Source organism: Carassius gibelio, chromosome B5 (assembly GCF_023724105.1).
Source record: "Carassius gibelio isolate Cgi1373 ecotype wild population from Czech Republic chromosome B5, carGib1.2-hapl.c, whole genome shotgun sequence".
NCBI lineage: Eukaryota > Metazoa > Chordata > Actinopteri > Cypriniformes > Cyprinidae > Carassius > Carassius gibelio.
The window spans coordinates 40,536,539-40,563,706 of NC_068400.1; the positions used below are offsets into that span (position 1 = coordinate 40,536,539).

The 27,168-nt window shown below is 37.4% G+C and overlaps 1 protein-coding gene across 7 annotated transcripts; it reads right to left on the minus strand.

Annotated features, from left to right (window-relative positions):
* Positions 1 to 394: 394 nt before the first annotated feature.
* On the minus strand, positions 395 to 26,931 carry LOC127957899 (acetyl-CoA carboxylase 2). 7 transcript variants are annotated; one of them, XM_052556595.1, is made up of 55 exons: positions 26,814 to 26,931; positions 25,894 to 26,390; positions 21,597 to 21,729; positions 21,377 to 21,515; positions 21,093 to 21,202; positions 20,934 to 21,015; positions 20,766 to 20,864; positions 20,579 to 20,688; positions 20,387 to 20,497; positions 20,083 to 20,292; positions 19,453 to 19,623; positions 19,171 to 19,332; positions 18,345 to 18,508; positions 18,089 to 18,239; positions 17,858 to 17,961; positions 17,670 to 17,751; positions 17,433 to 17,578; positions 17,197 to 17,347; positions 16,916 to 17,050; positions 16,067 to 16,213; positions 15,790 to 15,978; positions 15,512 to 15,612; positions 15,297 to 15,385; positions 14,417 to 14,541; positions 14,135 to 14,248; positions 13,572 to 13,685; positions 13,410 to 13,499; positions 13,208 to 13,326; positions 12,923 to 12,964; positions 11,918 to 11,941; positions 11,329 to 11,472; positions 11,144 to 11,243; positions 10,146 to 10,253; positions 10,017 to 10,073; positions 9,884 to 9,925; positions 9,583 to 9,798; positions 8,548 to 8,703; positions 8,237 to 8,440; positions 7,356 to 7,511; positions 7,142 to 7,264; positions 6,673 to 6,942; positions 6,386 to 6,483; positions 6,174 to 6,294; positions 5,965 to 6,075; positions 5,662 to 5,805; positions 4,863 to 4,983; positions 4,660 to 4,756; positions 4,488 to 4,584; positions 4,234 to 4,369; positions 3,465 to 3,642; positions 3,260 to 3,372; positions 3,001 to 3,155; positions 2,704 to 2,874; positions 2,193 to 2,329; positions 395 to 1,595 (listed from the first exon to the last, which is right to left on the minus strand). In XM_052556595.1, the coding sequence occupies exons 2-55, from the start codon at positions 26,283 to 26,285 to the stop codon at positions 1,469 to 1,471; spliced, it is 7,188 nt and encodes a 2,395-aa protein (XP_052412555.1). In that variant the 5' UTR covers positions 26,286 to 26,390; positions 26,814 to 26,931; the 3' UTR covers positions 395 to 1,468. The 7 variants fall into 7 exon arrangements, with proteins under 7 accessions (XP_052412555.1, XP_052412556.1, XP_052412560.1 ...); XM_052556596.1 differs by lacking the exon at positions 12,923 to 12,964; XM_052556600.1 differs by lacking the exons at positions 25,894 to 26,390; positions 26,814 to 26,931 and adding an exon at positions 24,587 to 24,868.
* Positions 26,932 to 27,168: the final 237 nt, after the last annotated feature.

Genomic DNA, 27,168 nt, shown 5'->3' on the forward strand with positions numbered 1-27,168 from the left:
TTTTTTGTAATTGAATTCAAAAATGCAAACTTTGCTATATTCTAGTTTAACTGCACACAAACTGAAATATATTATATATATATTATATATTATATATATATACTGATGACTTAACAGCTTAGGAAAATGAAAAAAGATCAGTCAATCCAAAAAAAAAAAAAAAAAGATTTATGTATTTACATAAAATATTTTTTATGTATCATGGACGATAAGTAATATTAGTGACATTACATAAATGAAAGTCACCCTGGATATAGAGTGTGGCTAGAATATATTGGCAAAAACAAAGCAAATACTGCATATAAACAAGACTGGAAAAAAAAATGTAAACCCTTCTGTATTTCTAAGATCAAGATAATTATGAATTCAATAAATGACCACAAACTCACCAAGATGAAAACACATATTATTTAATGCATAATTATTATAAATTTCTTTTTAAAAACAGCCTGATAATCAGTCAACAAAGTCAGGCCCTTCGGCTCTACTGTAGTATTATTCTGACTTGTATGTTCTAAAAGCACACAAACTCAATTAAAGGCATTACATCCGATCAAGAAGTCTTCTTTAATCAGAATCAGCAGCTGAGTACAGTACACATATTCCTCCATTCATAGAAGCAGCACATACTGTATGGCTGCATTCATATAAACAGAAGAATTACCTGCAGTCATGTGAAATAAACTATACAAACGACCAAAGTTCAAGCCATTTAAATATACAGTGGCCCTGATATTGATAACACTGTATGTGTATAACCACTTTCATTATGTGATATATTTAACACCAAGCAGATTAGTTAATGGACATTCAATATGAACAGAAAATGAATTTCATGATGATTTGAATGTGCATTAACAATTCTGCAGGCATTACAGTACTTTGCAATGCAATGTCTGTTCATAACTACTTTAAGTTGTCATCAAGAATTACCCTGATATCTACAGTGATTGTATTTAGGTGTAATACTGTTACTTCGCTCTAATAATAAAGATTTAATAGTTTGTTCTTCAAAATTAATCTTGCATATATTCCTGAGGAAGTGCTACACAGCATGAATGTGCGCTCCAAGCATCGGTGATTCCCTAAAACCATCTGATATTCAGTCTCGTTTATTTCCACAGAAAGGACACAAAGGCACACTAATAACACTGCATACTAGTTTCCCTGTCTTGAGAGAGTTTAAAGAAAAGCTCTGGTGCTCCGCTGAGAAATGTCCATCCTAACATGGTCACTGAGAGTCACACTAACAGCAACTGTGTGCACTAAGATGAGTAGGAGGACTATGTGATTGCTGGACATTTAAAATTGTGCGTTTAAGGTTACTGACCGATGTGTTGATCCAAAGAACCAACCAAAAGTGTCCTTTTTCCTTTTTCTTTTAAACTATGCTTTTAAAGCACTATTTATTAATAATACCACTTGACTGTTATCTCTCTGTAGGTTTCTTTCAATGGCATGGATGTGATCAGCTGCTGCTGGAGCTGTCCATGGTGGCCAGCAGGTGGCAGACTTTGGCTCTCTGTGAGGGAGTGATGTCCTGTGCCATCTGGATGATGCAGTCCACGGTCACTTCTGGGTTGGCTTGGACTAAACTAAACATATAATGCAGGAAAAGTTTTAAAAGAGGTCTGCTTAAACACCCACTGTTTGCTGGTCAAATCTGACTTAAAGTTTGATTGTTATTAGAAAACTGATTTGAGAAGCTGAAAACCAGGAATGGTGCTGGATGCAAAACTTTGGCTTTTCAGAGTTTATTATTATTATTTTATTTAGAGGTTTGAAGTTCAGGATTTTTTTTTTTAAAGAGCTTTAAACTTTTATTCAGTAGTGACACATTAAATTGACGTAGTTATACAAACAACTATATTTTTAAATAAATGTTCTTTTTAACTTTCTGTTAATCACAGAATCCTAAAAAAAGTATCTATTTCTCACAAATATTATGCAGCATAACTGTCTGAAATTCAGCTTTGATTTATTCCTTCACAGAAATAAACCTTAAAAAGCTCTTTGAAATCGTAATAATGTTTTACAGTATTACTGTTTTTACTGTAATTCTGACCGAATAAATGACTATAAGATAATTCTCTGAAAAGCATAAAAAAATTTGTATGCATTTTACAGCAGTGTGTGCTATTACATCCATGGTAAAAAATGAATTAAATGCCTATCCGAGGGGAGAAAATGACCTGCGGATGTGTTTGAGAGCGTAGTCCCTCTTTAAGTATTTAATGTTCTCTCTGATGACTGAACATGTCCCATCCTGCTGGGACAGATGCTTCTCCAGCCACTCTACCACCACTTTGTTATTGTCCCATAGATACGCCTGCAAGAAACAATTAATTCACATGGGATGAACATCAACTTCATCATAGTCAAGTTTGATGAAGATACATTTGAAGTTACATTTTCATGTTTGCATGTTTTCCATTTTCATAACAAAAAAAAAAAATATTCATCTTTAATTTTTATTTCATGTTAAGTTTTAGAAATGTCAATATTTCTTAATTTCAGTCAGGCAACACATTTAGCTTAACACATTTATTGCAGCTTCACCAGAAACTACTTTTAATAGTGTTTAACAACAACTTTGGCAAATCAGATCCTAAGCTGACAATTGTCTGAATTTGTTACAAACGGTCGACTTCAGTAAGAGAGAAAAACAGAAATCTTCAGTTCAAACGAATGAGGTTTCCATACTTTTACAGTCCCCTCTGTCTCCACAAACCAGCGGCGTAACATGGACTGTATGTGGCCGTTGCTCAGATCTTGGTTGGCCTGCATGATCTCTCCCTTCACCACCTCCTCCAACAGCAGTCGCCTCAGACGCCAGTAAAAGAATGACCTAGCGTTCTTCCAGTCCAGGATGTCCTGAAAACATTCGATCAGGTGAAAAAAACAAAGGCCACTCTTTAAATCAGGTAGTTTTCATGCATGTGATCCACAGCTATGACCACATGGAGCCTTCTGCTCCTAATAATTCATTTTTTTATATACCATGATGACACTCTTTTCCAGCATCCTTCCTGGAGTGTCATGAAGGTCCACAAACTGCACCGCCACCTGGTGGTAGATGGGAAGAAGGAACTCCTCTCTAGACTTCAGTTTGGCCTCCAAGTCTTTACGCTCCTGAGTTGGTAACTCTGGGTTGCCTATGTGGAGTACAACAGTAAACCGTGTGTCACTCACATGCACGTAAACATTTCCCTGCCAGTGAGGACATTTGTGTTCAAGTGAGATAGTGTGATTGCTATACCTAGCTGCTCAGCCAGACGCGAATACACAGCATCAATCCTATGCATGACCTTTAGCAGGTCTTTCTTTCTGAACTTGATCTCTACTGTGCCCTCGGCCTCTAGAACACCCCCTCTGAAGAGGAATTGAGGCGAACGATCAAATAAGATCAATGGAGTAAAAAGATTTAGAAGAGTAGTGAAGGGAAGCTGTATGGACATGCTCACCTGCTTTCTCGATCTGCATAGAGCTCCATGTGCTGAAGGTTTATAGTGGGGTCGATCACTACCCATGATCCTCCTCTCAGCTCAGCGTGGGGAGGGATGTAAACCAGTACAGGCTGGGTGAACTCTCGCAGGGCATCCACGATGTAAGAGCCAAACTTTAGCACCTGGTCATACATATCTGAACCAGAGCGTTCATGTTGAAACTTGAAAGAAAACCTCTTAAAACTTTGCAGATGCACAGCCCTTCATAAATGTTGCTGAAAGTAGTTAACACACTCACCAAAAATACAGTAATATTGTGAAATATTTTAATTTTACAATCCTTTCTATATGAATATATTTTAAAGTCCAATTTATTTTGTGATGTCAAAGCTGAATTTTCAGTAGTCAGTGCTCTAGTCGTCTTTGTCACATGATCCTTCAGAAATCATTCTAATATATGCTGATTTGGTGCTTAAGAAGGCTTTCTTCTTATTATTATCAATGATGAAAACAACCGTGCTGCTTAAAACCTTAATAGCATTATTTGATGAATAGAAAGGCCAACAGATCCTTATTTAAAACAACGTAACTGTCACTTTTAATCAATTTAAAGCATCCCCTACATCTTAAATATTTCATTTTAAATTTGACATCTTAACTGTTTTCCTCATTTGTAAGCCGCTTTGGATAAAAGCATCTGCTAAATGATTAAATGTAAAATAAATAAAATAAAAACTACATAATCCATATTAAAAAGCATACTTGTGTGTGAAAACCGGCTGTATACCTTTCATGCCTCCAGAGAAGCCCCTCCAGTTGGCAAACACCATAAGTGGAAGTTTCTCCCTGTTGAAATCTTCAATAGCCTGAGCGGTTTTATACGCCGAATCTGGGAACCACACTTGACCAGCCTGCTGATAGATCTGAGGCAGAAAAGACACTTTAAGTGCATACTGATAAGAATAATTGGGACACACTAACAGCAAACACAGGGGAACCACAGTCAGGGTCTAAAAACGTTCATAGTGTCAGGACTCTGACCTTGGCTTCTGAGTCTAAGTTTGCTGGATCTGCGGGAATGGTAACCTCAACTGTGCGGGTCTCAACGGCAATGACACCAAGAGGAATCCCACCAAGCCTGTAGGACATTCACAGTCTCACTCGGCTCAGAATATTCAGTTGAATCAAATGTTTGTTTGACATCTTCACTTACCTGGCTCTACCCACCACAACTGTCTGTGCCCAGGTAGCCATCACCTCCATAAATGTGCCATGGTCAAAGAACCCACTCTGCCATGCTCCCTTCACAGCTATCAACACACAGTCACAGAAAAGACAGGCTGAGCTTGCAGTATCATCCTGAGCTCCTGAGTATGTCTTGTTCATAACAGATTGAGTGGATAATTCGATTCTTACTGGGATGGGGTCGTCCACACAGCAGCCAGCGAGGGTCATAGGGGGCTTTTGTGGGAACAAAATCGATCTCCCTCTCAACTGGATCAGTAGGAAGCATTATTGGGACGGGACTTTGATTGCTCTAAATTTTAACAGAAAACACTAGAGTTGTTTGATGTTAATGAACACAAAACACACTGGGCCCTTTTGTCATTTGGACTAACAGCCCAAACTACTTAAAGTCATGCTAAAGATTACATCTAAAGCCTGTCAAGATCATAACTATATATGTATATATTTCAGTTTTTTTTTTTACTGATGCAAATATGTTAGAAATTATGCATTTGGATACAAATGCCAACTTGTATACGATGCACACTTTTTTTTTTACAATGCATTGCATCATTAACTTTCATGCTGATGTCACATGGATTATTTTACCAAAGTCTTTACTACTTTTTCTGGACCTTGATCGTGGTAGTTACCTTGTTGTCTAGGGAGGGTCAGAGAGCTTCAAAAATATCTTAATTTGTGTTCTGAAGATGAACAAAGGTCTTACAGGTTTGAAACAACATGAGGGTGAGTAATTAATTAAAAAAATATATATTTTTGGGGTGAACTATCCTTTTAATGCATCTTTGCTAAATAGAAGTATTTGACTTTTTAACAGGGGTGTTTAAAATGGAAATGTGCCTTTTAATGCTAATTAAAAAATAACGATGCTGCATTTGTTTATAATTCTAAATCATGATACCTTTTCTTATCATTATTATTTTGGGGATAATTATGAACTAGGAATCAGTATCTGTAAACAGACTACCTTTGGCATGTAGGACAGCCACTGTAGTATAGTTAGCACCCCTTCAAAGTCATCTGGCACAATGCTGTGTGTCACTCCATTGTTGTGCATGATCTGAACCCCTCCCAGCTGGTTATTGGAGGTGTACACTTCACGACCCAGCACCTACAAAGAAATACAGAGTTCAAGACTTAAATCACTGAATTAAAGTGGCTTCATCTATTCTTAAGGAATAAAGGAAACCAACATAAACATGCCACTTTTTATTCATATTCATTATTTTTTTAAATGACACATTTTAAGGTGTTCCACTAAATTCCACACCTTGTTTAATGCCCCAGCCCCAGTCAGGATGATATGGGAGTTTTCCACCTGAATTACTCTTTGTCCTAGACGTACCAGATACGCACCAATTCCTATAGCACGACATGTGACCTAGAGGAGCACAGAATGATTACCAGATGACCAAAACATAGGTAATATATTGTATATTGTTTGATGAGATTATGGGAAGATGTTAGATACAGTAGTACCATGCTTATGGTGATGACTTCCTTATAAGCCTGAGAAGTTTCTCCGGCTATTGTGCCAGAACCCCTCAGATTCTCCACTCCAAGACCCTCCTCCTTCCCTATGATGTCTGTGATGATGTACCTGAGACATTATTTGAACACATAAGAGCCAGTGAGAGAGGGTTTGGGTATACAGTAGTTCATTCTGTGCATAGTGAAGCCATTAGGGTTACCTGGACTCGCCTCCCTCCTCTACATGGTGACAATGGACAGAATTCGAGGAGCTGATGCGGGTGTAGTCCTGAGGCGTCAGATACAGGTACTTAAAACCCTGCATGGGCAAACCAGAATAATAGACTTGGACAAAAGCTGAGTAAACTAAGCAAACATGCATCAAATATGATTTATAAAATGAAAAAACCCAAGTCAGTGGTGGTTTGATTTTACAAAGATACAAAAACATTAGCGATATTACAGTGAAATTAACATGAAACTCCCCAGACATTAAGCATTCGGTCACCTTATAAGGGTCATCTGGGTCGATCCAAGCCACTTGAAACATGTGACGTATCTCCTCCGCCAGGCCGATTCGAGCTCCACTATTGGCTGCGATGTATATACGTGGAATCCCCTCTGCTCTAGACAGCTCAGACGCCCGTAAAAAAAGCTCATCTTCCTGGGGTCCAAATGAGCCAATCATATGGGTGATATCATTACAGATCACAATGATATCTCGGCCTTCTGGGTACTCTGGAGTCTTCATTTTCATGCGGAAAGCCACCATGCCAATCTGGAAAGGGAGGACAGACAAATGGCTTACACAGAGTTTATTGATTTACTTTCCATTTTTCTTTACAAGGAAAATTATTAAAATGTAAACAAGTTCCATAATTCTATTTGATGAAAAACATTCTCCAGAGATCCATAGAGAATTAGTCCTGTGCCTGAGAAAATCCCTCAAAGAATACAGTGAGAAATTATTGATGCACCTCATTGTCTCCTGGTAGTCTGTTCATCTGCACAAGTCTCCCCTGAGAATCCAGGACCAGTTCATTACACATCAACACGTCTTTAGGGTAGCTGTCTCCTGGTCCCCAAAGCTTAAACAAAGCCTGGCAACAGAAAGCAAAGATAACAGGCTAATGTCCTTCCAACTATACATTCCAGAACCAAGACAATCACAGTGAGAACAAGACACCTCACCTGTCTGAACATCTCCGGGAAGTCATAGACGTACGTGGTGCCGAGGGTCTGAGCCTGGAAGCGTTTGGCCTGCAGTAAATCTTTTGTGACGTACGGTGTGTTGATTAGCATGCCGTGCAGTGGACCTTGCTTGTCTCCAAACGACTGGAACATTATCTGCAGATGTAAGTTAGCATTTTAAAAAAACCTTATCCTTAACCATTATTCAGTAAATTATGAAACAAATGGAGAAGCCATGGGGTCTTCAGATATTGTTATGGACATAGGTGGCCATGGAGTTGCACTGTTACAACAGCAATATGCAAAGCAAATACTTAACACACAGTTTCTGTATTTTATTGGTTCACAGTAATTCAAGTACAGCTTGTATCAAAACTTGTGTTTTTTCCTATTTTTAGATGACCAAGTTAATGTGGGTGGCACTGCATTCAGTGGTGAATCAGATTCAGTTTGCAAGAGAAAATGCAAAAGCACTTTAGAGCACAGACAAATAGAGATGAAGGCACATATACGACATTGAATTAGCCATTGTTTGTGCAAACTACACTCAGGAACTCATTCAGCAGTTTTGCACCCTCTAAAAAAATGGTCAGCTGAAGAAATGGCATGGAGTACAAAAGCGTAATGATAAACACAGATGAATGAAGCAGCTGCTGTTGTCTCTGAGCTTATGTACCACTGAACATTCAACCTTTGAATTTTTGCACTTGAGCAGTGAATATCAAAAAGAAACTGGGTCAGACGTATGTCTATGTATTTTTGAAATCTATCACTGAAAAAAGAAAAAGGAATTCCTTCACACATTTATTCCTCCTTGGTTACTCTCTGTTATGCCAATGTGTCATGTGGTATAATAATAATCCAGCGAATGTAGATTGTACCTGTCCAGTGGAGGGGTCAGTGTCCTCCTTGTAAAGGCTGATGTCTAAATAGTAGCCAGACTCATTGGTGAGGAAGAGGTGGATGGGAATGACATCTCCATTGTTGGTGAGGCGGATGTTGATCTTCAGCTCAGCCTGGAGAACGCGCAACTTCCACAAACGACTACCGTATCGCATCACCATTGAGCGCACGGACTCCTCTATCTGTAGGAAAAGATAACGGAGCAATACAGCTCAGGAACACGGGCAGTAGCGATGATTAACTACATTTAAGAGTTTAAAGAAAAAGAGTTTATGTTTTTGAATCTAACCTTTGAGGGGTCCATAATGACAGTGGGTACAAAATTGAGAAAGATGTGATTGCAGTCGGTACGAGTGGATATGTTACTGAAGGCCACTTCAAGCTCATCCATGGCTTCCAGCAACAACCTCTCTCCCTCATTCTGCAGGTACTCGAACGAGGCCTCCTACAGAAAGAGTGAAAAAATGAAATCATATATATATATATATATATATATATATATATATATATATATATATATATATATATATATATATATATATATATATATATATGAAATAAGAACTTAAGATTTCTGGTTTCACATTGAAGATGCATGCATTAGTATGAACATTTTAACATCTATTGTCAATGACTTTTAATTGCAAAGTCTAAAACAAGTGGAAGTTGGAAGCAATTTGGTGCATAATGTTCATCAATATATAAACTAGCATTATAAGCTTTGGGGTCAGTAAGTTTTTTTTTTTTTATATATATATATAAAAATGTTAATACTTATATTCTGCAAGAATGCAATTTATCAAAGGTGACAAAGACTTTTAAACTGTTGCAAAAAATATTTTTCAAATAAATGCTGTGCTTTTAAATTTCTACACATTTTACAACAACGAAATATGCATCAGTTTCAAAAAAATCTTATAATACTGTACACTAATTATATTAAATCTTTCTTCAGCACCAAATCAGCATATCGGAATGATTTCTTGTGGATTATGTGACACTCAACTTCTTTCAAAAGGTTTTTTTTTTCTTTTTTTTTCTTCTTACAATTCTAACCCCATATTTGAAATGCTAGTTTACTATAAACAAAAAAAGTATGTGTACAAATATGTGTAAAAATTATATTCAGTATAGTAAAATATTTTAGGATTTATGCCAAGGATTATTCAAGCATGCATTTATGATGGTGTCCAGATAGACTAATGTAATCACTAATGACCCAAATATTCCCACGGACAAAATAAAAAATCATGGCATGTTTGAAGGTTTTAAATATATTGTAGGTTCATTTCTATTAAATATAATATTTCATAATGTCTTGTACCTTGGTGATGAGGTCAGAGTGGCGAATGATGGCTCTGATAAAGAAACGATAATCTGTGACCTCTGCACCCTCTTCCACACGAGCAGCACCCAGGTACAGTTGCATCCTATGATGAGCACAGGGAACGGCCGTCAGATCGAAGTTACGCATACGATTCAGCTCAAGCTGGAAGGCCAGAGCAGGCTCCAGGTTACGGTAGATTCTGTCTTCATGGAACTAAAGAGAAATAGAAGGACAATGTTCAGTTGTAACTCTACAATAGACATTTTTAAATGACCGAATCGACAGATGCATCACTTACTTCATCTCTGGCCCTGAACGTGAAGTATTTCGGGAACTCCCGCTGATGGGGAAGATTGATCAATTTAGCATTTTTCATTTGAATCTTTTTTGAGTGACAACATACTTGGTCATTTGTGTATCTGAGCATTCACCTTTTGTGCAACTAAAAATGTGATTCTTCTGATTCCATACTCATAGAGCAGAGTTTTCTGAAATGAGGCACAAAGAGAGTTAAGTCATGGAGCAGCACACACATCCAAGGGGATAAGTCTTCAACATACTTTAGAATTAGCAAAGGCGGTGAAATCCTTGACTAAAGCATCATCATCTTCAGTGTCTGCTTGTTTGATCGACACATTTATGATGTGGATGGGATTTTCCTTCATGTTCTGAAACAGAGACAGACCATATGTAAAGTGAAATCAACCATTAAATATATATTGTGTTTCATAGAAAAAAGGAAATTTGGAATTACATGAGTAAATTAAGATTTTTTTTTTGATGAAATATTAATGTTTGTTTCTAGGGATGTAATGATGCAGCAATAGACATTTTACAATCAATACAAATACGAGATGACTCAAGTTGCTTAAGACGTTAAATGAATAACAATAAAACTGAGTTAATGTATCTTTGAGGAGATTTAGTAAAGTTTAGATGGTATTTTCTTTCATCTTGCCTCTGTATAATGCATATTAAAGTGCTGATTCTTTACAGTGGCAACCAAACTCTTTATTGCCTCTGTTTCATAAGCACCACCTGCTGGCAGAAAGTGAATTTGCCTTTCATTCAACCCATCTGCTGTTTTTGTTTTTAGGGCAGATATGTTTAATGTAGTATAGATTCACAAAACTAAAGTCAGACCATACTGTTTTTGCTTCAAATTTTTAAATTAAACAATATAACTTAGACTAAAAACTGTTTATGTTGCAAGTTTGAATTTTGATTATGATGCAGTAGTTTTCTCTAATTTTAAATGAAAAGAGCACTGGCAAAGCCTTAGCTTGTTTACATTAAAATATTTCATTTATGAGTTATTTTTGTATTTATTTTCAAAATTTCAGCTTAGTTTTGTTTTTTGACATATTTCACTTTCACAAAAAATGTGCAGCATTTTATCAAAGCAATAATAAAAGGACACCTTTCATAATTTGCCTTCAATCGTATTTAGTTAAAAACTGTGAGAAAATCATATTGTGAAATCAGTACAGAGAATCGAATCACATTGTGTGTTGAGTGAATCGTTACATCCCTATTAGTTTCTTCTCCTAACTCTGACCTTACAGCTCTCCCCATCACAGAAGGTGGAACAGCCATCAGAGAACAGAGAACTCTCACAAAGCGGATCCGCAAAGCGACAGATCACTTCATCAAAACACCTACAATACAATCAAATCACAGATCACATCTTCCATTATATTAACCATTTAAATCTGGATTTATACGAAAAAGAAGTGAAAGCACCTTTTGAAGTGTTCAAAACTATGGAAGGCGACCATGGCTCCCATCCTCTGACAGGGGGGCGACATCGACCCCTCAAGGAAGAGCTCACTGCCCTGACGACGCATTGTTTGAAACTCTCCCGTATCATTCACAGGAACAGAAAATCTGTGATGGAAGAGTTGGAATATTCCATATGTATGTATATATAGGATGTGTATGTGTGTGTGTGTGTGTGTGTGAATGCAAAATGGCAAATGTAAGGAATTATGTGTACCAATTATGTACGAACATGCTAAACTCATGGCACTGCTTGTGCTAAATGGAAAAAGCACAAGTTTAAATGCAAAATACTCCCTGATGGTCATGTGGCTCATCTAAATTAAACAATGGATTGGTAAATGCATTTCACATTTTAATACTGTGTTGACTGAATGCACATTTAAGGCCAATTTAGGATTGTAGAATTACCCAATAAATCAAAGAAAAAAAATCTGAGCCATTAAATCCAAAATAAAACTAGCTAAATTTCTTGAAGTCATTAAACAGTTGCATCCAGCATGCATTGCTGCAGACATACTACGTGGTTCTGCAAGGAGGAGCTGTACTCTACCTGTTCAAAGTAGGACTGCTCCCTCTGAAATGAGAGCAGGTGAGTTGTTAGCATTGGATTTCTTTCTATCATGATCATGTTAAAAACAATCTTAGTAGAAATATTTCTCTATAAAAAATCGAAATAGATTTTAGGTTGAAAATTAGCAAGCAAATTTAACTGTAAGGGAATCACTTTTTGCATGTGCAAAACATCCAAAGCTACTATCCTTATTACTATTCATATACAGAACAACCCAGTTAAAGGAACAGTTTTATTTTATCATCATTTACTCTCATGATGTTCCCAAACTGTATACATTTCTTTCTTATGTTGAACACAAAACAAGATATGAAGACAGTTGTATTGACTTCCAAAGTAGGGAAAGAAACTATAGAAGCAAACTGGGACCATCAACTCTTTGCTTAGCATTATCCTTCAGAATATCTTCTATGTTTAACATATGAAAGAAACTTGTATAGGTTTGAAACAACATTAAGGTAAGTAAATGATGATGAAATGTTCATTTTTGGGTGAACTGTCCCTATAACACGATTCAGTGTGATTGACCAATCTGCTTTGACTTTTGAAGAAACGGAAACATTTCTATAAAGATTTAGTTTTGATGCTTTAATATTTAAAATCACCATGAAAAGGTGTTTGAAATGTGACATTTCTGATTATTATATTTTTGATGAAAGTCATTCACAAGTGAGGCTAGGAATGTGTGCCAAAGTAAACAGGATTGATTTTGATTTCATTTCGGTATATATATACAAAGAAAGCATATGATTCAGTGTCTATTTTTAAATCATTAAAACCTATGCTTATGTAAAAAACTAAATACTCAAAACAAGTTGATCAAACACCCCATTTGCCCCTGTGCTGTGCTCCATACCATCTCCCAGTAAAGCTTAGTAAAGGAAACCCAAACCAAAGTGGGAAGTTAGGAGTGTAAGAAATCATCTGTTTTTGTGCAATCTGTTACATCATTAAATAGATGCTAAAAAATAAAGAGCGTATTACGTGGGTTTGGGCATGGACTGGCTCAATGAGACGTAAGGCTCTCTTTCAGAGGAGAGATACACAGAAAACAATGTCAAAATAGGAGAATAAATGTTACAGGGGATCATACAGAAACATTCAGACTAGAAAACAGTTGTACTATACATCCAGGTTCAATTGTATTGTTAATCTATTACATGAACAGTGTGGCTTGTGAAGCACCACGACTCAGAGATTTCAGTTTCTGGATCGTATTTGTAAGACCTATAGAGTATATAAAGTATCTACATGTGGTTGCGGCAATACCTGTTGGGATGGGAAGATGGTAACATGAACTGGAAATCCACGGCACATGTTCCATCCTGCAGCTGATGATGCTGAAGGCTGTTTAGCTCATACGCTATATACCCCCTCCGTACATATACCTGAGGAAATCCCACACAACACATTGGAAAGGCCTGAATGCATACCACTAACAGTTGGGAAGCGAAGGTCAAGCTTTACTGACCTCTAAGGCAGCCATGCAAACCACCCGGTTGCTGTGGTAGAAGAAACTGGGCAAGACGTCGAAGATGGAGGTTTCAGACAGGATGAGTTTCTGCAAATGCAGGATTTAGATAAACAAACATCTAAAAGTGTTAAAGCGGTAAAGACGAAAGAATCACTTTACCTTGAGGTTCTCGGGACAGAACTGATGCCCATACATATCAATAGCTGATAAAAAGATGGATTCCACCTGGTTATGTCTGAGTTCATATGAGGGCAGATGAGAGGCAATCAACACCTGAAGAAACAAAGTTGTTATTGAAACATTTATAACATGCATAACTTTTTTTTTGTTTCTGCTTAGGGCATAATGTGCCTGCTTAGAGCATTTTTTTTCTAAATGCATTTAATTAATATTTGTTATAAATTAGCATGCTTTTATTAAATCACACAACTACACAATATTCCATGTTTTATTTAAAGTGTGACGTTCTGTTTTCACAAAATTAAGCTTTTTGTGCCAAATGTAACTTTTGACTGTCCAATCATACTGTATAGTCAAAAAGAGATGCAATGCTATACTGGAAATTGATACAATATTGTTTTAGAAAGAAATATTGTAGGGCAAACTATGTGCATACACAATTAACACTCCTAGTTTTCCAGTAAAAGAAAGAAGACTTACCAAGACAGTAAGAATTGGAAAGTCAGCATTAACATAAGCGCTGGAGTTCAAGAGGTTCATACCTGTCTGGCCCGAAGCGCTACTTTAGAGTTATCCATTTTACTGAGTTGTGTGAGCTCATGTAGAATGACCATGAGCTCGTCAGCAAGAGTCGGGTCCCGACCACAGAGCTGGTCCTGAACAAATGTTACATTATAATCGAAACGAGCACAAGATGTATCAATGAAATCAAACTACTTACTCCTACTTAAACATTCTGTTGCTACTTTCATAAAGACTTGAGTGGAATCAGCTTATACAATAATATAAATAAGCACTGTTAAGTATTTCAGAAAGGATCTTACTATGAGCATGGTGACTAGGACGTTCTTCTTAGAGACCTGAGCATGGGAGAAGATGCACTCCAGTACCGGAGTCATGTCAGGCTTGTACTTCTCTCTTAGGTTGATGACACATTTATCATAATGAGCTGTCATAAGAATGAAAAAATAACTCTTTTTAAATTATATCAAATTAAAACAAACCATTTTCAGGTTATGTCCTTTATCTAAAAATTTCCAGATATATATATACAGTACAGACCAAAAGTTTGGAAACATTACTATTTTTAATGTTTTTGAAAGAAGTTTCTTCTGCTCATCAAGCCTGCATTTATTTGATCAAAAATACAGAAATAAATGTAATATTGTGATATATTATTACTATTTAAAATAACTGTTTTTAAATCTATTATACTTTAAATTATCATTTATTTCTGTGATGCAAAGCTGAAATTTTAGGATCATTATCACATGATCCTTTAGAAATCATTCTAATATGATGATTCATTATCAAAGTTGGAAACAGTTCTGCTGCTTAATATATTTTCAGAACATGTGATACTTTTTTAGGATACTTTGATGAATAAAAAGTAAAAAAAAAAAAAAAAGAAGAAGCTATTTTTTGAAAATTCAGCTTTGCATCACATGAATAAATTATTTTTTTAAAGTATATTCAAATAGAAAACTATTATTTTAAGTTGTAATAATATTTCACAATATTACTGTTTTTTCTGTATTTTTGATCAAATAAATGCAGGCTTGATGAGCAGAAGAAACTTCTTTCAAAAACATTAAAAATAGTCATGTTTCCAAACTTTTGGTCTGTAGTGTATATGAAAGGAAAACTTCTGAAATCATCTTCTGTGACAGTATTATGAAGATTACAATTGGACATATACAGTACCCTGCTGAAACTGCATCTCCACCTGAAGGTACCGTCTCAGAAGATCCAGCACAACTGATTTCATATACCCCCTGATGCTACTCCGGTACCTAAAATGATTTAGAACAGGTGTGGGATTTTCTAGTTAACAGAGAAGTCTTTGTGTATCTTACGATAACAGCTGAGGTAGAATCTCTTATGTTATCAGCTTGAGCGAGTCATCAGGCACTTCTCACCTTTGCACCAGTTGCACAATGCTTTGAGTGTTCATGAAGAAAACCTCTCGGTCAGCTTTCCTCTGAAGCGTAGCAGCATGGCTGTCAAGTATGTTTGCTATCTACAAGTGTTGATTAGAAACTGATTAATTATACACAGTATCTTTGCAAACAGAATCTGTCGAGTAATATAAACTGGTATCAACTAAATGTGGTAAATTTAAGTAAGTTACACTTGACTCTGTGTAACACCGTCTAGAGATATGAGCACAATCTATGTTCCAGATAAATTTACTCACCCTTTGGCTGGGGAACTGACAGAGCACAGAGGTAATGTTACTGGCGTACTGTGCCATGACCTTTCGAATGGCCTTCTCCACAGTGATTGGTATACGCCCTGCCACGCTGGTCATGATCTCCTGTAGTTCAAGAAGAGGTAGAGATGGATCCCGAAGAGTCTTCATCAGCGTGTCGAGCCACTTCTTCAGCTGTAACGGCATTATCGATAGTTAGCCGACCAAACTGCACACAGTATTCATGCTACTTTGAGTCTGATTGGTGGATCAGTGTTCTGACTTTTTGACTGAAGTATGGCTCCGGTAGACAGTATCCATCCATAATTTTCACAAGGTTGTCCAGAACACTGTGGAAGACTTGATGAAGCCTCTCCCCTACAACAGGTAAAGGCTCTTGGGATGGCAATGGCTCTGTATTCGGCTTCACCTGACGGAGTAAACAGAGAATTAATACTTCATCACCGATGGCAGCATGTCTATAAATAATACTGGAAAAAAGCAAAAACTGTGGCCCCCAAAAATGATTTGGACACTAAAACATGCATGAATTACATTCAACAATGCATTAGATATCAAACCAAGAACTGACTTCAATTTTCTTTTTTACTTTTAACAAGTTGATTTTTATCAAGTCAGTTCCTCACAGGAATAGTTCATCACCTTAATTATGAACATAATGCACTAACATCTGACAACCAGAAGAAATCAAAATACTCTTCATTGAGAACAGTTTATCATATATATTATATTGCTTAAAAAGTGTGCTCTTATATAAACCGATATCATTCATAAAGTAAATTTTTAAGTGTAGTCAAACTGTCCTAATACATCTTTGGGTCATGCAGCTGAATGGGACTATGACATTTTCAACATTTGCCCAACACTAGCATTCCCTGTTCTATTTCTATCCTATCTACTTGTTGTAATTTTATTTATTTATTTACTTATTTTTAAACTTGATACCAGCAAGTTCACAGCAATTACAAATCAATGTTCTTTTCTTGGTTCGATTGCTTCTATCGTCCTAATTTGAAAGTAGTTTTAGATAAAAGTGTCTGCTAAAAGACTGAATAAACAGTACTAAACAGTTGATCATGTGCTTCATTTTGTGAAATTATAGAGGATTCACCGGATGAATACAGCTGGGGTCATCCAGGTCCATTCGGGCCACTACACACCCAGGCTCTAATACGGTTCCTGGTCTTTTTAAAAAGTGAATGCAACCTGAATGCTGGACATGCAGGGTCATCACCATCTTCATGACCTGTAAAAAGACGGCGAACGCAAACAAAAACATGAGCAATTTAAAACATCTCTCTCAGTTCCACATAAGAACATATACAGAATATGAAAAAGTGCATTCTGTAAAGTGAAACTGCTATCTAGAAATATAAAATGCTTCATCTTTACCTCAATTTCAGCATAAGGCTGGCTGGCCAGAACGTGAGAACCATCAGCAACTACATATTGCAACAGTTTGCCAGCAGAAGGTGACCTGAGCACAGTAGGGTCTCGCTCTTTCTCAAACACACACGTTTTGTTTCCCACTGTGATGCGGTAGCTACACATCATATGACAAAAGACTAAATAAACATCAGCTGGTGCATATGAAAAAGTACACAGCACCAAACCTCTTCTTCTCTAACCTGTCAATCTCCTCTTTCATGTAGGTTGTGTAGCTGCTGCCACCATAGGAAAGAAGCAGGCCGCCATCACTGAGTCTATGGACATCGACTTCAATATCTGAATCATTCATTATGATAACGTACGTGGTGGGTGACTGGCGAGCCACCTGTCCCACAGACACAAACAAACACATTCACGTTAGTTAGTCATGAATCAAAAGATGATCGAAGGGATTCAAGTGTTTTATTATATGTCACCTTCAGGCAGTATTTAACTCCGTCATAGATTAGATCCACATTGACTGTGTTGACGAGACTAGCAGCAGGCAGCACCTGACCCCTGAAACATCCAGAAACACAATCAAACACAGAATGATGTAACATTATAGTGGTTTCTATGCATTTTCAATGTCTGTGATGCTGGAGTGCCCACATAGAGGAAATACCTCTCCAGTGAATGCAGGAAGTCAGACATGCTCTCTCTAAAACTTGCATCAGCAACTTGTAGAGCACCACATACCACACCTAACATGGTGTCGGGCCGCTCCACCTAAAAGAAACATACAATAAAACTAATGTCACTTTACTTTAAATGGCTTGCAAGTTTATTTAGCATGAGAGGTTAATAGAACAGAGTCTCGATTTGGTTCAGTTCACTTCCTAGGTTTGAGTCTTACCTGCACTTTCCCTGCAATAAGGTGATCTAACCAGCCAGTATCGATGTCGTTGTTCCTGAAACTCTCCGTCTCTAGCAGCTTGATGAGATACTCCACTGTGGTCCTGAAATCTCCTCTGATTGACAGCTCCTTCATGGCTACAACCATGTTTCTGTAGGCCACAAATACTTTTTTTTAAAGCCTTCAAGTCCAAAAGCCATTAGTGTTTTTAAAGCATTAAAGATCTACTGCTAGTTAAGTATCTCCAGCAACTCACGAGATTGCCTCTTCTCGGTTCTCGCCCCAGGAGAAACAATGTCCAAACTGCGAGTCTGCAAACTCGTGTAGGCCTCCGGTCGCTCCTACACTGAAGTAACCCCACACGTTTTTACTGCTGCGGAAGTTCAGCTCCTGAATTGTTCCTGAGCTTGGTTTAAAGCCCTTGTGAGGACAAAAATGGCAAATCAAGTCTTCAAAAGAATACTGCATTAATACTAAGCTTTTAAAAAGACATAACAGATACTGTTATTAACCAGGAGTAAATAAAATGATCCTAGTTATTTAATTTAGACAAGCAATCTATTTACATTATTAGACAATTTTGGAAGATATTTGCATACAAAAAAAAAAAAAAAAGTCTCTTAAGCTCACTATGGATACATTTATTTGGTCAAAAATAGTGTGGACAGTAATACTGTGCAATGTAACGATTAAAAATAACTTCCCATTTTTAATGCAATTTACTCCTGTAATGGCTAAACTGATTTTTCCAGCTTACAGAAATGTAATATGCTGATTTTGCTGCTTAGAAAATATTTCTGAAACATCTCACTTATGTATAATGGGTTATTGGGGTATTATAATTATCTTATCATAAATAATTATAACTGAATTTAAAATGCAAAGCGTAACAATGAATTTATAAGTGTTATAATGTATTAACTGTGGTTACAATTATTCATGAGACTGCACAATGCATTTTAAGGTGCACTACAAGGTATAATTAATGCATTGCAATTACTTTTATAATGTGTTATACATAATGGCTTTACATAAAGTGTTATCAATATTTCTTATTATTAACTATGTCGAAACCTGCTCACTTCATCTGGGTTCTCACTGGTGATGCGTGCAGCTATGACATGTCCCCGGGGACAGGGGATGCATTCTGGAGATTCAAAGTTAATAGGTGTGTCTCCCCACGGAGCTTCACCAAACAGGACACGGATATCCTTAATTCTGTAAAGAGGGATCCCCATCGCTATCTACAGAGAGAAGGTACCAGGAGTTTAAGATCAGCATTTGAGAATTAACAACAATAACAAAATATGAAACAAATTAGGGTCTTTGCAGTGAGAATCCCAAAACTTCACTATGTTACACACCTGTAGCTGCGCAGCAGGGAGGTTGACGTCAGCGATCATCTCAGTGCAGGGGTGTTCCACCTGTAGCCTCGGATTCAGCTCCAGGAAGTAGAAACTTCCATCCTCAGTGAACAGGTACTCCACTGTACCAGCACTTACATAGCCCACCATTTTAGCCAGACGCACTGCATACTGACACACAGAGCCGAAAATAAATTGTGCAAACCAATATCAACACCATTGTGAAACAGTTCCCAAAATAGAAAAAACAAATTTAATGCACAAAAATGTCATGAACTTTCATTAAAACTCTAACATGAACCTGATCTAAATAGAGCACCTTGGTGTGCATTGCTCCGTGTTGTGCATGTCAAATAAAATCAATCATGGTAAATGTCTTTTTTTGTATCAGAATGTATATCTGAATGTTATCTGCAAGTATACATCTGTGCACAAATTTGAAGGCCGTCCTTGGATCAACTGCGCATTACTTTACAGAAAACCTACAACATTGTAGCTACATTCAGCCTCAAGAACAAATGGTGCAACCAAATAAAATACACAGCTGTGTGAACTTTACAGCCCAGTTTAAGAGCTCATGAACGACCAAAAGCAACATGGCCAGAAAATATTCATAGTTTTGTTTCTCACCCTCTCCATTTGCTCAAAAGTGCTGGTGGAGACGATGGTAGCAGGAGCTTCTTCTATGATCTTTTGGTGGCGGCGCTGGATGGAGCAGTCTCTGCCGAACAGAGAGATGGCGTTACCGTACTGGTCAGCCAGGATCTGCACCTCCAGGTGGCGTGCATGTTCGGCTAGCTGCATGATGAAAATAGGTGAACCTGGCACCTCAGCCTGCACCTGTATTGAAGAACAAACACACCGTGACACTGTGTAATGAAACCCCAACCTAGAACTACACAAAATAATGAAGTTGCATCAAAGCACAGTGTACCTGTCTGAAAAAGCTGGGAAAGTCTTCAGAACTGTCCACTTTTCTGATGCCTTTCCCTCCACCTCCCTCTGATGCTTTGATAGCCACAGGGTAGCCAATCTTTTCAGCACTCTAGCCACACAAAAAACCCTAAATCAGCAGCAAACTAAATCAAAACTGATGTCACTGTCTGATTATGCAGTGAAAACTCACCGCTAGACCCTCGTCTGCATCTTTAACGCAGCCCTGCACATAAAGATCAGGAGGAACACTGATCACACGACCATGCCCTTGTTCTTCTTCTGCCCATTCAACCTTTAGACCTGAGAAAAAAAAAAAAAGAAAGATGGATGAAGACATCACACTAGCAGCAGCTCATGTTGTGAACGGGATCTCTCACCAAATCCACTCCAGGGCAGTGTGGGGATTTCTGCGCTCTGAGCAACGATGGAAGATGCCACCTTGTCTCCTAACGCCCACATGGCTTTACTGGAAGGTCCTGAAAAAGACAACCCCATCAACACACTCTGTCCTCAACTGGCAAGTCTTAGACAATGAGATGAAATACCTAGGAAAGATATCCCTGATTTATGAAGAAGCTCTGGTAATTTGGGGTTCTCAGAAGCGTGACCCCATCCAGCCCAAACCGCCTTATAAAGACAACAAGAGCATCATTAATAATAATAGAAAATACCCATCTCTGCGACAGATATTGGACAGGCTGTACCTGCACTGGAATCCTTTTGGCTATATCCACAATCATCTCAACATTGGCATAGTTGTTGTTATTTGGGCCGCCGGGGACTGGCACATAGTGATCAGCCATTTTTATGTATTCTGGAGAAAAAAGAAAAAAAAAATTAATGCCTAGAACCAATGGTTTATGTAATAAAATCTAAAGAATAATAAAAAAATACACATATAAAATAAATGTAATTAAATAACATAAAATATGCATATACAAATAAAGTTGCGTTTCATATTGAACAATCATTTTTCTTGTCTGTTGACCTGCATTGGCTTTCAAGTCTTCAGGTGTGACCATCACCACAAAGCGAATGATTCTCTCATTACGGAACATTTCATAGGACCAGCGTCGAATTGAACGCATGCATTTAACTGCAGCAATGCCATTATTAGCAATCAGCACCTAAGATGAGAGAGATATATTAAACCCAGCTGAAAATTGAGTAAAATAGCATAGATCACCACGTAAAGGCATGACTCTAACCTTGTCTATAATGCGGTTTCCTCCAAAGCGAGTGACAAACTCAGCCGGGGAGGCAACAGTGAAATCTCTGTGCACGTCCATCTTCCTGTGTTCTTTGCCTTTTTTCAGCAGGTGGGGGCCTGACATGCTAGGCCTACAGGCAAAAAACATCATTTTAATTATTTAAACATACAATACATTTAAAAAAGGAAGCTGGGTAGGGCTTCAATAACAAGCAAGATGTGGAAACCGCTGTAACAGAAAAGTTTTACATAAGCCTTCATGAGAAACATCAGCAAAGCAGCATTTTAGCTAATATAAGCACACTAAAATGTTTGAAAAACAGACATACGATGTAAGAATCCATCAAATCAGCATGACTTCTTGAAGTCAACTCGATCCGTCCGTGTGAAAAATGTTTCCTCTACTGATCTGGCCTCTGTACTCTCCACCTCTGTCAAAGTGTGGTATAATATAAATGCTCACACAAGCAAATCAGCCAATCACAGCTAAATGTGTTATCATAAATGTCAGAGACAGTTCTGACTAACACTTAACTTGCCCCTGAACTGTAAAACAAGTTTACACTTTAAGTTGCATATCTGGATGTAATGCAATTGAATGTACAGTAAAAGGGGAATGGAGAAGACAAACAAGGGATATGCAGTTTAAAACACTATCAACTATTAAACTGGATAACCTGCATGATCACACTTTTATTTCAAACAAACATTTATTTCTGATCCAGGAGCAATAAAGATTTGCACAATGCGGATCTGGATAATTAAGCAATCAAAACAGCACAAGAGGAAAGATTCAGGGTCAGGGTCTTAGCAGAGTGACCCACTCAGCTGACACAAATTTAACAGGCTGCAGAGGAGAAGTTTAGGTGTGGGAATGAGCTCACAAAAGCATGACTTAGCATGTTAGACATATTAGTATGCTAACTTGCTAACTTAATACTAATGTTTATGGTTAACCTGATCGCTGAAGTACCACATTAGAAAGAATGGCAAGTGGCAGCTAGTTAGCATGCTAACCAATTAGAATAGGCATAAACCAGGGAATGAGATATTATTAAAACTACATAATTTGAATGTTGTCAGAAGTTTCTTGTTTTTGAAAAAAATCTTTATATCTCTGAAACACTAGGCAGCACTGTTTACAAACTTCCGGGTACCTTCGGGACATGCCATTGATGATCACTATAAATTTTTGTGCATATATGTCAAAAGATATAGCAATTTATGACAAATGTCAAAATTGTTCAGCTGATCCTGGCAAAATTGATATCCACAGATTCAGACACCAATATCATGATCTTCTGACCAACTGTTCAAAGGTTATGAGCCAAAATAGCTATTTTCATATCTCACGTCCATAGGTGGCGCTGTTCCCAACATTGACACCGATACTCATACCATGCTGTTGATGAAGTGCATCAAGTTTAATTTTGATTGATCAAAGTTTGCCCAAGATGCAGCTTCAAAACTAATTTCGGGTCAACCTCAGTTGAGTTCACAGCATCACAAGTTTTTCTTTTTGACCAGTAGGTCAAAAATTTCTGCTCAGTCATTTCTGTGCGCCTCAGTCCAGAGATCATCTATGCCAAGTTTCTGAAAAATTGGACAACATTTGAAGGAGGAATAACATCATTTTTTTTATTATTAAAAATGGCCGCTACTGTATGGTTGCAGACTTAATGTAACATATTCAATGTGATCAGCATGAGGAGAGTAATTAGGTGTACTACATTTCATTTTTCTAGAAGAAGATCTTCAAGAGTTATTACCATTTCAATTCTGAACTGGTGCTGGCGCTATAGAGTTGATCCTAGAGACACCAAAGTTGGTCAGATCACTATTCATGGCCATCACTACAAGTGTGCCAAATGTCATCATTTTTCTATGTTCCATTCATAGGGTTCCCATTGGACGACAAGAAGAAGAATCAGTGAAGATAGAACAAGCTTCATTCAATCTTTTGCAATTTAATGCACTCCAAAACATATTTTCTTGAAAACTGCATGCTTAGTAAAAAAATAAATTTTATTATTCTTATCTGAAAATCCTATCTGAGACTGTCTGTTTTCAATAATCCAGCGTCTAAACTGCCCACAAACAATAAGCAGCTGCATTTGTTTATTCCATTATCTGAAAAATGCATGTAGCATCAGGGAACCTTACAAACATTGCCGTTATCCAGTTCTCTTTTGTTCTATGCTCTTTGAGCTTACACAAGTATTTGAACTCAGAGAGACAGGTTAAAATTATCAGGTTATATTACGTAACACTTTATGCACAATCTGCAGAGCAGAAATCCTGCATAGTTCTGCATTTCAAAACTCATTTCCAACACTACTGTGACTCACAAGTTGCTTTGTTATGCTACGCTGCTAAAAACAACTACAGAAACCACGCCCCTTTTTTACTTCCAGTGTACAACTCAAGAACATACCGTACACTTCTAGAGGACAGAATGAACCAAGTGCATTTTTGTTCTGCTACCAACCTCTTGAGGCACTGAAACCAGTTGAGTGTTTGTTCTTCTCCATCCATGTCAAAGTATCAGATGATAATGCAGGAGAAGAAAACAACATCTAAAACGTTTTATGTTCCCTCCCTTTTCCTCTTTGCTCCCTCTCATGTCCCCTCCCCCATGTGAGGACCTCACCACCACATGTTCAAGAAAAACATGCTAAGAGCCGGGTGAGGATGATCATTGGTTTATGTTTCTCTACAGACAAATAAATACAATTCCTTGCGAAATGCCTGCCAAACTACAAGTTTCTGAAGGTTCATTACCTATAATCTGGGCTAATATTTTTTTGCTAATAAATAGCAAATCTATCCATGTTGAAAGCATGCTAAAGAAAAGAGTTTGCATTTGTTGATTGCAGTTTGCCAAAGTGCTTAACATTGTTCACTGCAACCAAAGACAGATCTGTCTCAACAAATGTCACCACAAGTAAAGATCTGTTTAGACAAAAGTCACCAAAATAATTACCTTACCTTTTGGCCTGTAAACTTTCACTTCCATTATTGGAAAAACAAAATGCATTTGTCCTGCTCTGTATTATCAACCGCTGTCCATTGGTTCTGAAGGAGTCTGCCCAAGTAGGAGACTTGTTGAAGAGGACAACAGTGTTTCACAGATTACACACGAAAAACAAGAGACCACATCAAAACAACTTGTCCCAACAAACACCTAAATATATGTCTAGGATATTTTGTCTCTGGAAACACGCTGGAAAGCAATGTCTCTGAAAGTCAACATCAGGAGCAATGCTTCCAATAATAGTACAGAAATGTGCAGCATGTCACTTTAACAGGTGACAAGCATGAGCAAGTCATGTGATCGCTGAGAATGACCATATGGCTGTATTTCTGGTCCATAACTCTGTCCTGTTTGACATTGGGAACTTTCATGTGGTGCACAGTGTCCTCTACCGGTATTCAGAGCAAATCTCAAGACTAGACACCAAAGTTAACCATTAAATCAGTCATACTGAGGCACAGGAGGGAAAATCTGAATTTGCATTAATTTCACATTGCAGCCAAAAACTGATGTAGCTCACATTTGCACTATTAACATTGCACTACTGTTATTTTGCATAGAATACATTGTTTAACAATACTATCATCCAACTGTATTTATTACCACTGTGCTCATGTTGCTGCTGTTCATAATGTGTATATATAATCCTACATTGCTCTGTTCATAATGTACATACAATCCCTACACTGCATTCCTATTTATATTCTGTATATACTCTGCTCAATACTGTATATAGCAACTCCACTGTACATTCTGTAAATCATAGCTTCACTCACTCTGCACTTAAAACACTATATTCTTGCATTTCTGGTTAGATGCTAACTGCATTTCATTAGCTCTGTACTTGTACTCTGCATAATGACAATAAAGTTGAATATAATCTAAACTAATTTGAGCTCATGTCAAAAAGCGGTAAATATTTAAGGTTAAAATGTACTGCAAGTCATTGGCATTTATTTTAATTTTTGCACTTTTGCTTTCTTGGCTTATTCAAATAATGATGCATTGTGACAAATATTCTGTAAAATGATTCCATATAACCATCAACTAATATTATTATTTAATTATATTTAGATGCAAAAAAAATTCAATTCAGTTTATTTGGAATGTTTCTATATGTCACATAGCTCATGAAAACAATGATACAATCAGGTAACTTTATAGTAATTTCAATAGATTTAAAGAAACACACACACACACACACACATTTACATACAGTGACAATAAGATTGCGCACACACATAATCAACATTAAACTCACCTCAAACAGGCTGATGGGTTCAGGGGTGGCACCACTTCTGATGACGTGGTGGGTAGTGTGTTAGGTGTCTCTATGCTTTTGGGCTGAGGTTTGATGACCTGGCTCATAGCCAAAGTCTCATCATCAGAGGAATTATCCTCAGAAGCTCCCAGAATAAACTTCATTCTCTCTTTAGCCTGAACACTCGAACCAAATTTGGGCCTATCTGACTTATTAGTTTCAATGGGAAAAGTGTTGGAAACAGCTGCTTCTGTGCTTTCTGACTGGTCAGTGGGGTCACTAGTAGTTGATGGGGGAATTTCCTCATTTCCTGTTGTAGAGCTTACTGATTTCGGCTCCATTGGAGGAGAGTGTTCCCCGGAACAGTCTGTGGTGGGCGTTTGTGATGGCATCTCTCTCACCCTGTGGACCTCGATGATGCATTCAGTTGAGCTATACGAGTAAGAACTGACAATAAGATGTTCCTTTTATTTTTGTCCCGAATGTTGTAAGTGTAACTGTGAAGATCAAGAAAAAAGCAAGCCATGCAAGTTATCAAAAGTGTGCACAACACTAGATGGCATCAGTGTGCAATGTTATGTTGCAACCAAAACTAAAATGTGTTCTGATTCTGATAAACATATTTTTTAACATTTCGAAGCAACTTAAAAATTGAAAATATTAAAATTTTAATTAAAGCTAATATGATAAATAACACACAACAACCGTTTCTAACGTTTTGAAATGATCTGTGTGTCTACGCACAGCATCAGAATGTAAACAGAATCGCAAGCATTAAAAAACGTGCCACATGCAAAGACTACAGTTAATAATTAACATATTTGGTAAGAACTTCTGAATGAAATAAGAAAGTGAATATTAGAAAAAGCATTTAAGTTTTAGAAAACTTATAGGATTCTCAAGAAAAGTTAAGCTCAAACCTTTGAGGAAAGCAGTCAGTGTCCAGACCTTCTCTGGTGACGGAATGCGTACAAACACTACTCAGTGCCATTTAGTGGACCCTCTCTCTCTCTCTGTGTGTGTGTGTGTGTGTGTGAGAGAGAGAGAGAGAGAGAGAGTGGGGGGGGGGGGGGGGCTCTAGGGGGAAAGTTAAGTCTTTATGGTAAGAAATGAGGGGGATGGGAATGGCTCATAAACAACCTAGGAATATATTAACAACAGCCCCGAAGGTCAGAACACGTGTGACGTGTAACAGGACACAAACGTCACTCCAATCTGAAGTAGGCACGTCACAACCAAAGTAACCTAAACATACTCTTTGAACCTTAATACTAA

What these genes read in the sequence shown, in the direction of transcription:
- LOC127957899 (XM_052556595.1), bottom strand. Translation starts at nt 26,285, where the DNA reads ATGCCATCACAAACGCCCACCACAGACTGTTCCGGGGAACACTCTCCT. An exon ending in TAGCGCTTCGGGCCAGACAG is followed by an intron (nt 13,686 to 14,134) that starts GTATGAACCTCT and finishes TTGTTTCTTCAG; the next exon opens with GTGTTGATTGCCTCTCATCT. An exon ending in TATGCAGATCGAGAAAGCAG is followed by an intron (nt 3,373 to 3,464) that starts GTGAGCATGTCC and finishes ATTCCTCTTCAG; the next exon opens with AGGGGGTGTTCTAGAGGCCG.